Raw genomic sequence first — 16,546 nt, 5'->3', positions numbered from 1 at the left:
TCCGCCTATAGTCATTGAAAAAAAAGTTGAAAATTGGAAGATGAATAGTTAAGCTGGAACTTATAGGAACATTCTTAAGCCAAAATATTCCAATGACAATAATAGGAATCGATACTAAAGAATTATTATTATTTTTAAATAGTGCACTAAAAATAATAGTATTAACTCCCAACAACCAAAATTTAACATTTTAATGGTTTAAGGGTGGCTAAAATTGTTAAATGACCCAAAAGTTTCGACAATTTTATACTTGGGTCCAAATACGTTCAATAGTCGTGCAAACATTTCACTAGCTAACAATAGTTAATAAAAAGTAGGTTAAAAAAGAACCAAAACTTAATATATAAAATGGTTTTAGGGAGATTAATTTATGACATGTAACATTTTATGACTGTATTTTGTTGTATGATGTTGGGTCCAAGACAAACTATTATAAGGGATTTATTGCCTGCTGGGCTTGAATGCTTACATTGACAGGTGCTGCATTTAATTCGATCCACCCAACTATCGTCATAGGGCAGAAAATCAACAGTTTTAATTCCCTTCTAACCTTTTTTTTTTCATTATTATTATTTCTATTTTTTTGCTATATATTCTTTTCTAAGAAGCTTTCGCAAAAAGATTTTTGAAATTAAATTATAATATTTTAATGACAATAATAAACATCAACCCTTAAGAAAAAAATTGTTAAATATAATAATCCACTACAAATAATAATATTACCTCCCTAATAACCAAAATTTAACATTTTAAATGGTTTTAGGGTGACTAAGATTATTAAATAGGCCAAAAAGTTGGATACTGCATATATGTTTAATAGTTGTTGCAAAAAAATTTTTGATAGGTAATAAGCAGAATATATTAGAAAAGCGTAAAAGTCGCCCCTAAGCATACAGAGAGTATACAAAAAGGACACCAAAAAAAAAAAAAAAAAACCCGAAAAACCCAAAAAGAAATTCTACATCAAACTCCCAACTTCTTACTCCTAAGTCGGCTAGAACCCACTCCCTTAGCATCGAAATTAATAGAACATTCTAGATTCTTGACCTCTCTTTTCCCCTTTTTCCTTATTGGCTCCTTAACCCTCTTCGGAGGGGAATCAGAGTTAAAGCGCTCATCTTCAAGCAAGGACAAAAAATCAAGGAAACCCTTCTGATCAGATCCCACGAACGTAACCCCCATCGTGCGAAAGCACGACCTACTATCTTCCACTACCCTGGGGTAAACAACAACACTCTCCTTCGGATCAACCCCCTTTGAAGATTCGCCTACCTCAACGATCCCAGACGACACCCCATGCGACTGGGAGCACCCAACCACAGAGGATAACGGTCTTGGCCACGGAGGAAACAAAACCCACTGAAGAGGGGGAATGAAAGCCGAAACCCCGGGAGGACCTCCAACCTTCCCAAAAGGAAGATCCCCACCAAAACTCCTAACCAAGGCAGGGGCAACCGAGTGCACCACTGCCTGCCGAATGAGAGCTCCGGAAGGAACACCAAAATCAACGCCGACGGAAACAAACCCAGCACTGCCAGACGAGGCACCAAGCTCACCAGACTGAAAATCCTCAACACCCGACCTCACCAAGACAGAGCCAGCCGATGGAAGAGCCGCTGCCTGCCGAAGGAAAGGCCCTGAACCAGAAGAACTCGAAGCCAAAGAAGACCGCACCCCAGAAAGAAGATCACTCAGAATCACCGGAGGAATCAAAAACGGCGCCGGAAGAGGGGGAAGTATGGTAACCGGATTGACGGATTCGACGGGCTCGACCACCGGAACGATCTGCCGATCACTGGGACTAGCCTCGGAAGGAGACAGACCCAGATCCACCCCAGAATCTGCCGCCGCCGACATGACCGGCCGAAAAGCGCACCCAAGGACCTCTGCCGAACGCAGAGGACACCCTGGACCCGATCTCCGCCCCGAAATCCCACCAGAGACCGAATAACCCTTAATGCCCAAACCAGCGTCCAAATTGGCATAGGGCTTAACCACTTTAGCCCCAGCCCGAAACCTCTTAACAACTAACTTAACCCTCTTCAGCACCCAGCCCGCCACAAAACCCACCCTACATTTAAACCCAAGCAAAGACTTAAAGCCCAACTGATTCGAAGATCCACAGGCCCAAACCAGCGCCTTGGAGAAGCGCCCCAAAATTTCAAAAACCTTCTCGAACACTCCAAACACGCCATCCCTTTGCATAGAACCGTCACCCTCAACATCTGGATCCCTGGACACGCCAGCCAATCTGCAGACACAACCTCGAGACCTGAGCTGATCATCTGCACGATGGGCCAACCCCGAGGAGCCACCCGCTTGCTCCTCCAGGACGGAGCATTCTCTCCCCTGACGAACCGCCCCCATATCCATTCCCCTCAGCTTCGAATTCTCCACGTCGCACCTGACCGGCAAAGGCCGAACCCCATCAATCTTTGCCGCAACCCTAGTTCCTGAGACGGATGCTGCAGAACTCACCACCTCCGCAAACGACGGATGTCCTGTTCCTTTCCCCAGCTTAACGCCCGACGGAACACCACCAGAGGAAGGAAGACCGCCAGAAGACGACGACCCAACCGTGGTTCCCAGAAAATCCAGAATTTTGCTCAGCTCCCCGGACACCCGGCTCCACCCTCTCCCGTCCCGACCTTCAGGAAAGAGAATACGCCCTCTCCGACCTCCGTCGAACACAGCTACCTCCAAGAACCGCCCTACTAACAATGGTTAGTAAAAAGTACTTTGAAAAAAAAAAATTAATGTATAAAATGGTTTTAAGGTGGCTAAATCGATAACAAGTATCATTTTAGGATTTCTTTTTTTTTAAAAAAAAAATTAATTAATTTTTTTTTTTTTATTATTATTATTATTATTTTTTATGTTGGTTTAATTTAATCTACCCAAACATCACCATAGGGTAGAAATCAATAGTTGATTGAATTTAATGAATTATTTTCCATAAGCTTTCTTTTTCATTATCTATATTTTGCAATTCTTTTCTATGACGTTTTCATAAAAAAAAACAGAAGCTTGAAAATTGGAAGAGGAATAATTAAGCTGTAAGCTAAATGAACTTTCTTATGCCCAAATATTTCAATATACAATAATAGGCATCAACATTGAAGAAACAATTGTTAAATATTGAACTACAAATACTAATATTACCTCCCCAATAAACAAAATTAACATTTTAAATGGTTTTAGGGTGGCCAAAATTTTTAAATAGGTCAAAACTTTCTAAGAGTTTCATACTCAGGTGCAAATACTATGGTGACTCGAACCTCATTACCGTAGTAATAGGAGCCAAGTCATCAGAATAATCTATATCATACTATCTCACAACAATGAATATAAACATTATGTCTTATCAGAGATCACTAACATGCAGCGGAAACATCTATTCATTATACTTCACATAAGACACAAAGCTGACAATTATATTTATATTGTAAAAGCTTTTACATAATATCATCTACATGACAAAAGAATGGCTATACAAAAATTTCACAAACGACATAGTGATAGATACTATGAAGTCTATGCACATAACAAAATGATATACAAAAAGGGTAGACTAAAGTGTTAATCTAACACAAAACACATCTGTCATCCCATTACCTTAGTATAAGACCCCAAAATTAAATAATTATATTTACTTAATTTAGAATGTTACTTGCAGTGTCATCAACTAGGAACTGGTAACTAGCTGATTTCACTACACTATAGTCTATACTAATAATCGTAGTATACTAATGCAGAAAATAAAATAAATTGATATGAGGTTTCTAACAATAAACCTTTAAAACAAAATCAAGTATCATTAACTACAGACTCAGAGCCTCCAAATAGACTTTACAACTACAACTAACCCAATTTGTCAAACGAGCCATTCACTTGGCTTCATCTTAGTGAACTTTTCACTCTACCTCTGAAAACCTGCTAATCTGCAAAACACTAAGGTGTTTCAAAGTGGAAGAGAAATAACAATGTAAGTCCACGACTTAGTAAGCAAATTATTACAAAACCAATTATGCACCGTGCATTAATTGACAATACATAACCTCAAAATATTAAACATGAGTTTTCAAAAAGGCAATGTATATTGCCTCTCTTATATTGCCATAAAAATGTAGTTTATTTTAAGGAATTGAAGTGATAAGGCATAATTCCGATAATAATTACTGATATTTTAATACAAGAAAATCATGATATATATATATAATCATAACTATCTTTCATATGGTCTATCCAAGCTCTTATTTTTGGTGGGGTTGACACTGTCCCGAGAGACCTGTAAACAACATCGATGCCACGGATATTGCCACATACTGTCACATACTAGCAGCTCGATCGAGTCCAACGTCATGTGGCCCACGCAACTAACAAAACCATAACCGTGATCTCATTCCATTGGATCCAATGTCAAACATAAAAGTAAATATCTCTAACCATATGATCAAACCTGTATAATAGTAAGCCCATGGTCCTAATAGCATACATACCAGTGTACCATGCCATACAATGTAAATATTATTCATTTACTTTAAGAAAATCATATATAGCCATTTATCCATTTGAAATTGTCTAAACATCTTATAAAGTTAGTAGGCTTGGGATATATCATTTTGAAATGTAAAGCATGCTCAGACCGCTGACATATCACACGTTAAAGTAAAACCAGTTTTGCAAGTATTTATCTACCTCAATCGCACATCCACAAACTCAAACATCTTGAACTTCCAGTAGTGCGAAACAAACCCTGATATTAAACATAATAACGAGAGTTCCAACCTATGCACGTAACCCTAATAAACGCTTTATGTATTATAATATATCATTAAAACCCTAATAAATCATTTGTGGTCACTGTCAAACACGCATTATATAGGTCGAGCGTTTGACCAACAAGGGTCGAACGTTCAGTCAAATATAGTGAATGCTTAATGGGTACCAGAATATATAAAAAACTTAAAACATTTACCTAAACCACATTAAAGGTTAACCAAAGCTCATAGTAACTTTATAAAAACATGTTAAACTATATCAATATAAGAGTTCATGAAAAAATAAAAGCTAGTTTCCCAACTTTTTAGAAAACTGTACCTTTTAAAAGAGATAAATTATAAACTCATCATGACATGCTTAAGGCTTATGAAAATCGTGGTAAATCATATTGACAAAACACCAACAACATGAAAAACGAGTTTAAGGTTCAAGGTTTACCTTAACAAAGATGGTACAACACCAAAATCACTATTTTCTCTCTCTGAAATTTCTATCTCTCAAGGATTGGGGTGGCTGAGGAATGAGGTCTGAAGGGCGCGAGGAGTACTTTATAAGGCGTGGATTGAAGTGGTTAAGGCTGAATGATGTAAATAATAAGTTAACATTGTTTTTTAGGTTGGCTTGAATGTTCGGTGTATTGTTGGTCCAACGGTCCTAGGTTTTCTCAAACGTTACAAAGATACTTCGAACGTTCGAGTCATGGGTCCGCTTCAAACGTTCGAGTCAGGGGTCCACTTCGAATGTTCGACCAAAGTTAAAAATATTTACTTGTTTTGATTTTTTGGAAAAATTCGTTTAGGCATTATGCCAGATAAACTTAACAACAGGAGTATTGGTTAATTTTTTTAAAAGGGATAATTACTTGTTATTTTATTTTATTATTTTGAAGTATTACACTAATTCATAGTACCGCAAGTATAAGGCTATCAGATCCTATCAACACTCTTGATGCATGCATCAATGACATCATCTATGCGATTGTGGGATAACCACATTCGCGCACATGCAGATACATGAGTCCACAGCCTCAGTAAGTATAAAAATCACTAACTTTTCACAATAAGCTGACTTTCCATTTTTTACCATGAGTTTACAATAACAGCTACTCTTGGTTTAACATCACATTTAAAAGTATTTCATAACTGATGAAGTAAACACCATAGATATGAAAACATTTAAAACATAATATTTTAGCTATGAATATATGTGCACATCCCAATCTCATACTTGGAATCATACACATGCTAACCCATTTAAGTCATATCATAATTGTACATCATATAACTCAGCTACACACATATAAATGCATTCCACTACCTCTGGTGAAACAAAGCATATGATTATATCTAAAAGAGGAAATCATTCATAAACATCAAATGCAACCTTGTAACGATATACAAATATTCATATCTCATCCAAAAACATATACATACTGATATGTTTAAAATGTAATCCCTCGTAAAATATAACATATAACATTATTATAAAGCTATGTAATGCATGCTTTTGAGTATTCATTGCATTCTCATTTCCATTCCTTTTTCTTTCGAGTATTCATTGCATTCTCATTTCCATTCTTTTCTTCATGTCTTTTGTTTCGTGTAATAGGGGTGAAAATGCAGGCAGATAATAACCGCATGCATCCGCTATCCGCACCTAACCGCTATCCGCATGTGCGGGTGCAGTTTTAGGATATGAAAATATAGTTAATAACCGCATCCACATTCTCTTTAAATATATATATATATATATATATATATATAATTTAAGGAATAATTGCACCACTAGTCCCTGGGGTTGGCCTAAATTACGAATCACTCCATGTGGTACAAAAAGTTCATGGAGGTTCCTTGTGGTAAATTATAGGGTTAAATACATATTTGCCCCCTGTGCTTTACGACCTTTATTTTTTGCCCACTCAGTTTCATTTTTTATCAAATTTGGTACCTGTGGTATATAAAAAGACGGAAATGGTACCTCCGTCTGATTTCCCGTCCAAAACTAACGTCCACTCACGGCATTTTCTGTCATGTTGTTGTCTAGATGTTGTTGGAAATGATGTGTAAAGAATTGGGTTCTGGGTTTCAAATTTTTAGGTACCCAATGACGTGGGTGGACGTTAGTTTTGGACGGAAAATCAGATGGAGGTACCATTTCTGTCTTTTCATATACCACAGGTACCAAATTTGATAAAAAGTGAAACTAAGGGAGCAAAAAATAAAAGTCGTAAAGCACAGGGGGCAAATATGTATTTAACCCTAAATTATAATTATGAATCACTCCCTAGACACGTTTTCCGTCCACCAAGTTAACAGAATCCGTTAGTTTACCATCTCTAAATATCGTTTATATTGTAATCCATTAATGGACTCTGTTAACTTGGTGGATGGAAAATAGGTTTAGAAAGTGATTCGTAATTATAGTTTACCATAAGAACCCTCCATGAACTTTTTGTACCATATGGAGTAATTTGTAATTTAGGTCTACCCCAAGGACCAGTGGTGGAATTATCCCTAAATTTAATTAAATTCACTAAAAATATATCATTTTGGATTTGGAAATTTTAAGATCTTTAAGTTATGTTAGGTTCTTTTTCACTATGATATCAAAGTTATACCTCACTCTACATTTTTTTTTTTGGGTCAAATACAATTCACCTCCCCCCTCAAAAGTTTCAAAAAATTTCAACCCCCTCAAAAGTTTCAAAAAATTTAAATTCAAGCATTCTGTCTGGTTTGTCTGTCAAACTAGACGGAATTTTGACCACGTACGTGTCACATGACTTTTTTTAGGCGAATTTGTTTATTTTTGCATGATCAAAGGGAGCCTGTGATGATTAATGTTTCATAGATTCTTAGCTGCAAAGATGTAGTTCTTTTAGCTGCATGTGTAAGATGAAGTTGCAAAGCTCCACAGAAAGAAAAGAAAAGAAAAGAAAAGAAAAGAAAAAAAAAAAAAAAAAAAAAAAAAAAAAAAAAAAAGGCAAGTTGCCTATATTTGGCCCATGTGGCCTATCTTTTGGCCCTTTGTTAGTATAATCTCTTGATCTTTGTTGGTTTTATTTGATGACCCAGGAGTTGGCCTTGTTTTGACCCATTGTTGGGCCCAAGTTCTTTAGCCTATTATTGTTGCATGCCCATCTTTGGTCACAGTTGCTGGCTGCCACCAACTCCAAAAAGTTTTCGGCCATCATCTCCGACCTCTGCCTCTAACCACGGCCATCTCCAAAAAAAAAAAAAAAAAAAATGCAATTTTTTTCAAACTCAAGCTTCCAGAATCTTCAACATTAAGTTTGAGTGAGATGTTAGAATATATTTCCATATAATTGTGATTCTAATCAAATCCTTGAGATTGATTATCAAATCATTGTGATTGATAATCAAATCGTTGGGATCTGATTACTTTATTTATATTGTATTCACCGACCCCCTTTTCTCTATAAATAGGGATTATTGGTATGATAAATATCATCAACAAATAACCTTTCAAAAGCGACACTAAATGAATAGTGTTACTTTTTTGTCCAAACTTAAATATTCAATACTCAGCTCGACTCGATTCGAATATAGCCTTAATCCCACGAGTTCCCAATACTATGGAACAATTAAGCCAAAACCCATCTTACACTATATTTTGGGCCGAAACTGAACCCTCAGGTTTTGGGCCATCGTCCACTTACCTACACTTCCAACTAACCCCAGCTCAAATATCTAACCCTCATTGGCTGAGGCTATAATTACCACACAAAGAACTTCTCTTCTAAGTAAACTGTGAAGCTTCTTCATACAGGGTCATGACTTCTGCTTCTGCAAAAAACGTTTTTGATGTTGGGAAGTACGAAACGGTGCTTCGAACAGTAGAAACTGGGTGTTGCACCACTCAGTCTAAACTTCCTGTCCCACCGCCGAAGCCGCTTTTGATTGCCATGCCATCTGAAGCCGGTGAATTCCCACTACTTGTCTTCCTCCATGGTTACCTTCTCTACAACTCATTTTATTCTCAGCTTATCCAACACATCGCTTCTCATGGATTCATTGTCATCGCACCTCAGGCTAGTCTTTCTCTTTCTCTCTCTCTCACTCGGACAAGCACAATTTATCTTATCCAAATGCTTTACATAGATATAAGTCTCTCTCTCTCCCAGCATGTTGACACACTTGTTCAATCCAGTGGTTTTGATCTGGGTCCGGAAAGAATTGGATCTATGGATTTGGTGTGTTTTTGTACTCAGATTCTTCCAACCCTTTGTCGGCAAGTTTTCTTATCCTGTCTTTATGATTGCCTTAAGTGTGTTTGGGAAGTTCATGTTCACACTAGAGGCTTCCGCCCCTTTGTTGGGCACGTTGAGTTACTTTGTCAAAGAAGGAAAAACATGTGAATTATTGAGCTTTCATTTTCACTAGACAAATAATTTAATGGAAGCTCAATGGTTTGAGTGGTAATAGCTAGTGGAACTCAAAATACCAGAGAGGCTCAATCTATTCGAGCGTCAACATGCTGTTTTTGTCTTCATTCTTTGAAATCCATGCTTTGGATGGTTCTCCATTCTTTACTTGCTAGAAACGTTTGCCATAAGTTACTTCCTCCAGTTGTTCTCCTTCACATGTCATGTATCACATGATGCACCCCACCCTAGCCTGTATAATTTCTCTCTCTAATTTTTTCTTCTTTTAACTGAAAACTTTATTGGCAATATTTGCCAATGGTTCCTCTTCCGTTTGAATCACAATTGTTCATTTATGATCTTAAACGCTGCTTAATTACATTCTTAACCGTATATATATAAGCTTATGGGCACCCTTCCCCTGCAATCGGTTTTTAAGAGTGAGTTATATCCCAAATTTGCTTCATTTAATATCAGAGTCAACTACCATGTCCAAGTATGGAGTCCAATACAGTTTATCGAGAGTATGGAATCAAATGAGTTGTGACTTTATAGTCGAGTTGACAGAGGGGGCGACCTATAGGATTGCCCTTTATTCCTAAGAATCTTCTAGCCACTCATGATACTTCACCAGTACTGCCTTTGTGCCCTGCTGTTATCCTCATTGTGCTTTGTCTATTTCAAATGAGAATGAGCTGATCTGTTCGAGCAGATTGCAGGATAAGTTTTAGTGGAAATTATTGTTAGTTTTATTAGTCTAACTAATGACATATGTTTGCTTTACATTTAACAGTTATACACCTTGGCTGGACCAGATGCAACTGATGACATTAAGTCCACAGTGGCCACAGCAAATTGGCTATCAGAAGGACTCCATTACTTGCTTCCACCCCATGTTCAGCCAAATTTAAGAAAGCTAGGACTCGCCGGCCATAGCCGTGGCGGCAAGACCGCTTTTGCGGTTGCTCTTGAAAAAGCAGCAACTTCTCTAAACTTCTCTGCTTTAATAGGCATTGACCCAGTTGATGGAATGGACAAAGGGAAACAAACCCCTCCGCCAGTACTCACCTATGTTCCTCGTTCATTTCACCTTGATATGGCTGCAATGGTCATTGGTACAGAATTGGGTGAAATGAAAAAGAATCCTCTATTTCCTGCTCCTGCTCCCAAGGGAGTCAACCATGAGGATTTCTTTAATGAATGTCAAAAACCAGCTTGTCATTTTCTTGTGAAGGACTATGGTCATGTTGATATGTTAGATGATGATACCAAGGGGATTAGAGGGAAAGCTACATACTGTTTGTGTAAGAATGGCAAGTCTAGGAAACCCATGAGGAGGTTTGTTGGAGGAATTGTTGTTGCATTCATGAAAGCTTATCTGCTAGCTGATAGCAGTGACTTAATGGCTGTAAGAGATGGGCATGAGACTGCACCGGTGGAGCTCAAAACTATTGAATTTCTAGTGTGAAATTTAATTGTAGAGGCAGCTACAATTGAAGAATAGATCTAGAGTAATTTGAGCTTTCATATGCTCTTGCAGAAATTCACAGTTTCAATAAAACTACTGTTACTTCTACAAATTCTATGATGAAATTTACCATACTCTTTGAAGTAAAATGCTTTGGATATTTTCGCACGGGAAATGATACTTACACTCTTGGGGTACAACAACAAGACATGATACTTACACTCTTGGGGTACAACAATGGTACAACAACAAGACATATTGGAGTGAGACTCATATTTGGGTCTCACCCCAATGTGTCTTATTGTTGTACCATTATTGTAGATTTGGAGTGTTTTGATCATTTCTCTTTTTGCACTATATAATTATTGAGTTATGTTTTGGAAGTTATCTATAAACGTCCAAGACTGCCATAGGATTAGTATGAACGAGAGAGCCCATATGATTTTTTCCAATGATTGACTAAAACATTATATAAGAGTCACCCAACTGAGAATCTATTTACAATTTTTTATTTATTTATTATTCTTTGAGTTAAATTTATCTATTGTGGAAGAAGTACCATACTCTCTACCCGAAATTACAAATGTTGATGATGGAATTCAATAGCCCAACTACATTGGTGAGAGTATGGGCTTCCTTAAGTCCACAAATGAGCCAAATCCATTATGGGCCTAAAACAAATAAAATGATCATATTAGTCCAACAAAAGGAATAATACAACAATCTTCCACTTGAACAACATAAGCCATTCAACCATAAAACAAACGCAAACAAGAATCCCAAAAAACAAAGAGGTCCAAATGTGTTTGCAAGTAACAAGTTAAAAATACACCGAGAAAATGCATGACATATATAACAAGTACTTACAATCACGTGACCTAGGAAAATAGAATGCAAGTGATACATGAATAACACAAATAGTGATTACTACATATTCAAATGAAACCCAACAAAACTAACTCATAATGACTCGTATCACAACACTAATAATGCCATAATTAACATAAATGTGCACAAAACAATATATGGCAACACAAAAATATTCACGATATACACATATATAGAATATGCACTAACTCAATACAAGAGAAGACTCCAAAAATAATCATAGTATGTTTTTGGATTTTTAGTGGGGGCTAAGGGAAGATTATAGTGTGTTTTTGTTTGACTTGTGTGTTTTGTATTGTTAATCTCGATCAGAATAACTTCTATATGGTCTTGACGCAAACAAATTAAGCTTTCTGTGCCCTCTAATGAGAGGTTAATACTTCGGTTTCTTTCACTAAATGAGATTAGAACAAAAACATATGATCTTTTTCAATTACCCTAATCAATCATGAAAACAAATTTATGCAAGAACACTTCCCAGTTCCCACCCCACCGTGAAGCACAGCCCATGCTCCTCCTCCACCGAAAGTCAGCAGAAAGACAAAAATGACTTCACAAAATTTTCAATAAGAGAAAAATGCATCTATAAATTCAAATAAATAAATAAATAATTTGTGATTTTAAAAAAAAAATGATATTTTTTTTTAAATAATGAAAATTTATTTTCTTTTAAAAAACAAAAATTTTAAATTTCTTTTTTAAAAAATTAATTAAAAAAAAAAACTTTTTAATTTTCCTCTTTAGTTTTGAAATTTGGCCACCCCTGATTTTTATTTATTTATTTATTTTAGTTTTTTTATTAATTTTATTAAGGGTGTTTTCGTCATTAAGGAAACATTGACAATTTTTTATAGTTTATAGAGGCATTGTCCAAATTAAAAATTTATGGAGATATTGTCAATTAAATGATAATTTGAGAGGTATGTAGACTTTACCTTTATTAGTATTTTTTTAATAAAAAAAATTATAATTAAATTATAATAATAATTATTATTATTATTAAAAAATAAAAAAAAAAACAAAAAAAAAACTCATGCCGCGTATTATAGGCTAGTGGGTAATAACAAGGAAATTAAGAACGGTTTATTTGTTGGAATAGGAGAACTCTTCTTCAAACAAGAATCCCCTCAGGGGGATAAGAGGAGGATGCCCCATTATAAGGGATCCTGTCCCTCGTGTATAGGCTTACTGAAGAAGTAAAGGACTAGCTCTTGCTTTTGCGTATGTAAAGCTGTTGGATCAAATTGGTCGTTTACTAAAGCTTTTTTTTTCAAAAAAAGAAAAAGAAAAAAAAGAAATTATTTGTAGATTGCTCAAGTGTTTTCACTTTTTTCGGAATTTTATAAAGCTAACTTGGATGTTTTTGACGGGTTCTGAGAATCAGTCCAATTAAGACTTAATAAGTTAAATATTACAAATTAAGTTCACCAACTTCATATGCGAAAAGGGTCATGATTCACGTACAACCGGAGTATAACTAGTGCACAACCTTAAAGCATATTGTATGAATCTCACCTTAATGTACCTTAAAATTATGCACTAATTATATTAAAATTGTATTTTTAGCATTATCCATATGAAAATGGGGTTCATGTCTAATGATAAGTTGATTAGTGACTGTACTTCCATATCAAAAAGTGCAATGTGAATACTCTCCTTCTTGTTTGTTAGATCTCATCACCATAAGTATTGAAATGTCATTTGTCAATTGTCACTAATAAAATATATTTTCTTTTAATATTTACTTTTGATAAAATTTCACTTTTTTTTTTTGAACGTAAAAACCTTCTTCATTATCAGAACAACATACCCCAAAGGGTTACAAAGACCAGAACCAAATACACAATCCAGAGTATCAAAGGCAATTACAACGCCCGTAGGTGAAACTAAACAAAGTTCGAAGGCTAAGGTAGCGACTAGAGGTAAAGAACCTCTACCCACTAAGCCAGGAAAATCTTAGCTTAAAGCAGCTACCGAAAACGGTAGGCTGTGATACAAGGTAAGAATATACATCAAACAACCAGAAAACCCAAGAATACAAGCACCGGAAAAAAAAACAGCCGGAAAAACCAGCGCGTGCAGAACACGCGCCTTCTTTGAGAACCACCCCATCGACAGACGACCTTCAGAAGTCCAGATCGGCACCTTACTGATAAGTCTTGAATTGTTCGATTCAAGACCCCTTAATTTACATTTGTTAGACCTAATTCTTGTTGTATATATAATGTGTTGTTGTAGTTTTTGTATTTTGTCTTATTTTCAGGTGTTAATTGAAATCTAATTCAAAACACTTGAATTAGACCTGAAAATACATCAAGGGTATTTTAGTCATTTCCAGAGTTTGAGATTGTTCCTGCGAGTTGAAGAATTGACCAAGGCAATTCGATCGATCGACTTTATAATCGATCGATCGAAGTTCATCAGTCGAAGAAAAGTCGATCGAGCGAAACTCGATCGATCGAACCAGGACAAGCCCGACTGTGATCGATCGATCGATTTCTCCGTCTTCCAGAAAATCAGATATTTCAAGATCTTTTGAATTCCTTATGCAATTCAAATCATAAGTTGGATTTTGTGGACAGAAATGGACGCCGACCAGCTCTGTTTGTGTGGCTAGAATTAATTCTTGATGGTCTTTTGTAAATCCAATTCTCTATATATGAGAGATTAGGGATTTAGGTTAAGACATGCATCTTTTGGGGATTTCGGATTTGCTCAAGTGTATCAACTTAATTTCTTGTATTTCTAGTTTACTTTGATGCTACTCTCTGGACTGAAATCCAGAGAGCTTGTTTCCTTTGTTGTTTTTCCTTTGTTCTTCATGTTCTAGCTTAGGTTTATTTTCTTTGCTTGTAATCCGAATTTCTTAAGTTTTAATCTACTGTTTTAGTTCAATTTTAGATTGTTCTTTTACTGTTTTCCTTTAATTTCATGCTTAGATTAGTTTACTTCATGTCTAGCTAACTTAGTTCTTAGGGTTTGATCCAAATTCTCTCCAAAAACCATGAAGTGTTCTTGAGGTTCTTAGGAATTTCTTGAGATGTTTGATGATTGTTAAGGGCTAGAGGATCTCAAAACCCATGCTAAAAGGTTTTGTTGTCAAGATTCCAATCTAATTATTCATGAAAAAGAGTTAAACTTGTCTATGAGTTTTCTTAGATTTCTTGAGTAAAACCAACGTTCTTGGAAACAAGAACGATGTCTTTTGCAATGGTTCTAATTTGGCATGATGTGTATTTACCTATTAGAGTCACCTTATAGGGTATGCTAGGGAGCACCGGTCATTTCATACCTTTAGTAGTATAAAATGTCTTTCCATTGTAGTTTAATCTTTACATGGAATAGACCGGTGTGAAACTAGATACCTTATCATTGTGATCTAGTTAGGGTTTTCCTATATTGTGTATGCTTATTAGGATGTGTTATAGAGTAGTAAGATAGGGAGTATTAATCACTCCATACCTTTGGTAGAGTAAACGTTTTTCAATTGTAGTTTAAATCTTTACGTGGAGTTGTTTAATGTAAAACTAGGTGCTTTATGGTTACGTCTTAACTAAAGTGTTTTCGTGTCGAGATCGTCGTAATGGTTGACGCCCATTACGTGCTCATATCATGTATGTTAGAAAGATCCATATAGACTTTAAGCATTTCATTGATTGAGGATTGGATAAGATCAACACCCTAAGTTTTTTTTTAAGTTTGTTTTCATTTTCCGCTTGCATTTCTTCACCTTATTGTTGTAGCTTCAATTCTACAACCTTTACTTTTATTTTTACTTTTAAGTTAAGTTAGATACGTTCCTTTAAATATCATATTACGCAAAACAACCAATAATCTTTGTGGTTCGATCACCCTTACTATAGTACAATTGATTCGTACTATTGCGAGTGGTAAAACATATAAATTTAAAATCCACGTAGCCGGTTAGCCCGCTACCACTTACGAAGCCAGAAAAGCAAGCCGTAACCCGCACAAGCGAGGGCAGGAAGGAAGACCCCCGGCCTATGTTGGTCACGCGCCGAACAGGAGCGAGCTACACGGTCCCGCCGGGTTACCATCGCGACCGGAGAGGGCCGAAGACCGCAACAGGAAGGTTCTTATTGAAGAAAAACCAGCCGAGGTTAATAGATCTAGCTTTGAACAACATCTCCACCGGCAATCCTCCAAGACCCGCCTTTCTCCACGAGCCAGAAACCTGAAGTCCTCCGCTTTCACCAACAAAGACAAAGCAAAACAAAGAAAAAGAAAACAACAGCCTCCACCAGTGCTACACTGGGAGGTAGAACTCCAATAGCCCTAAAGGCTTGAAGAAAACAGCCACCATTGGAAAACGAGCCAGGGGGAACAAAAACCTTAGCCCTAACGGCCAAGGGAACAAAAAAACTAAAACAAAGCCGGGAGGAGGAGGCATGAGGCCTCCCCACCCCCCCCCCCCCCCCCCGGGTAAACAAGATTCACCATTTCCTCTTTCTCTCTAGAAAACTCTCGGACGTTCTTTCTCTAGAGAGTCTGTGGTTACAAGAACCAATTTGTTCCAACGATAAAATTTCACTTACCTCACCTAAAGAGTATAGGCGTTTTTGAATTCATACCTTGAAAGTTTAAAATTTTTGCGATGTAGGTATCCCAACAATTTTTTGTTCAATTTCGCCCCACCTTTAAGATTATTTAGGATTAAATCAAATGATAAACATGTGCAAAGGCGATTGAGTTTTTTTTTTTTTTTTTTGTAACAAGGTATTTCAAGAATTTTGGCATCCTTGGATACCGATATTCTAAATTTTTAAATTTCGAATGTATGATTGCAAAAGCACCTATACTTCAATACTTCTAAAAGAAAATGAAGTTTTTCCTCTACTTTTTCCGGGTCAAAGCAATAAGTAAAGTTTTAATCCACACATGATCACATAGTTTTAAAGAAGGAGAGGTCAAATGGATTTTGAATTTTTAGCGAGAGAAAAATGAAAAAAAAAAAAAAAAAAAGAAAAAAAGAAAAAGGGTCCTTGATTAATGTTATATATATA

At 36.3% G+C, this 16,546-nt stretch overlaps 1 protein-coding gene across 1 annotated transcript; it reads left to right on the top strand.

Moving 5' to 3' along the window:
- The first annotated feature begins 8,518 nt into the window (after positions 1 to 8,518).
- LOC133858602 (chlorophyllase-2) lies at positions 8,519 to 10,783 on the top strand. The gene is made up of 2 exons (XM_062294081.1): positions 8,519 to 8,833; positions 9,960 to 10,783. Exons 1-2 carry the CDS (start codon positions 8,576 to 8,578, stop codon positions 10,632 to 10,634), a joined length of 933 nt encoding a protein of 310 aa, XP_062150065.1. The 5' UTR covers positions 8,519 to 8,575; the 3' UTR covers positions 10,635 to 10,783.
- Positions 10,784 to 16,546: the final 5,763 nt, after the last annotated feature.

The sequence above is a fragment of the Alnus glutinosa genome, chromosome 1 (genome assembly GCF_958979055.1).
Source record: "Alnus glutinosa chromosome 1, dhAlnGlut1.1, whole genome shotgun sequence".
NCBI lineage: Eukaryota > Viridiplantae > Streptophyta > Magnoliopsida > Fagales > Betulaceae > Alnus > Alnus glutinosa.
Note: the sequence above shows the minus strand (reverse complement) of the source record. Positions and strands in the feature narration are given on the sequence as shown.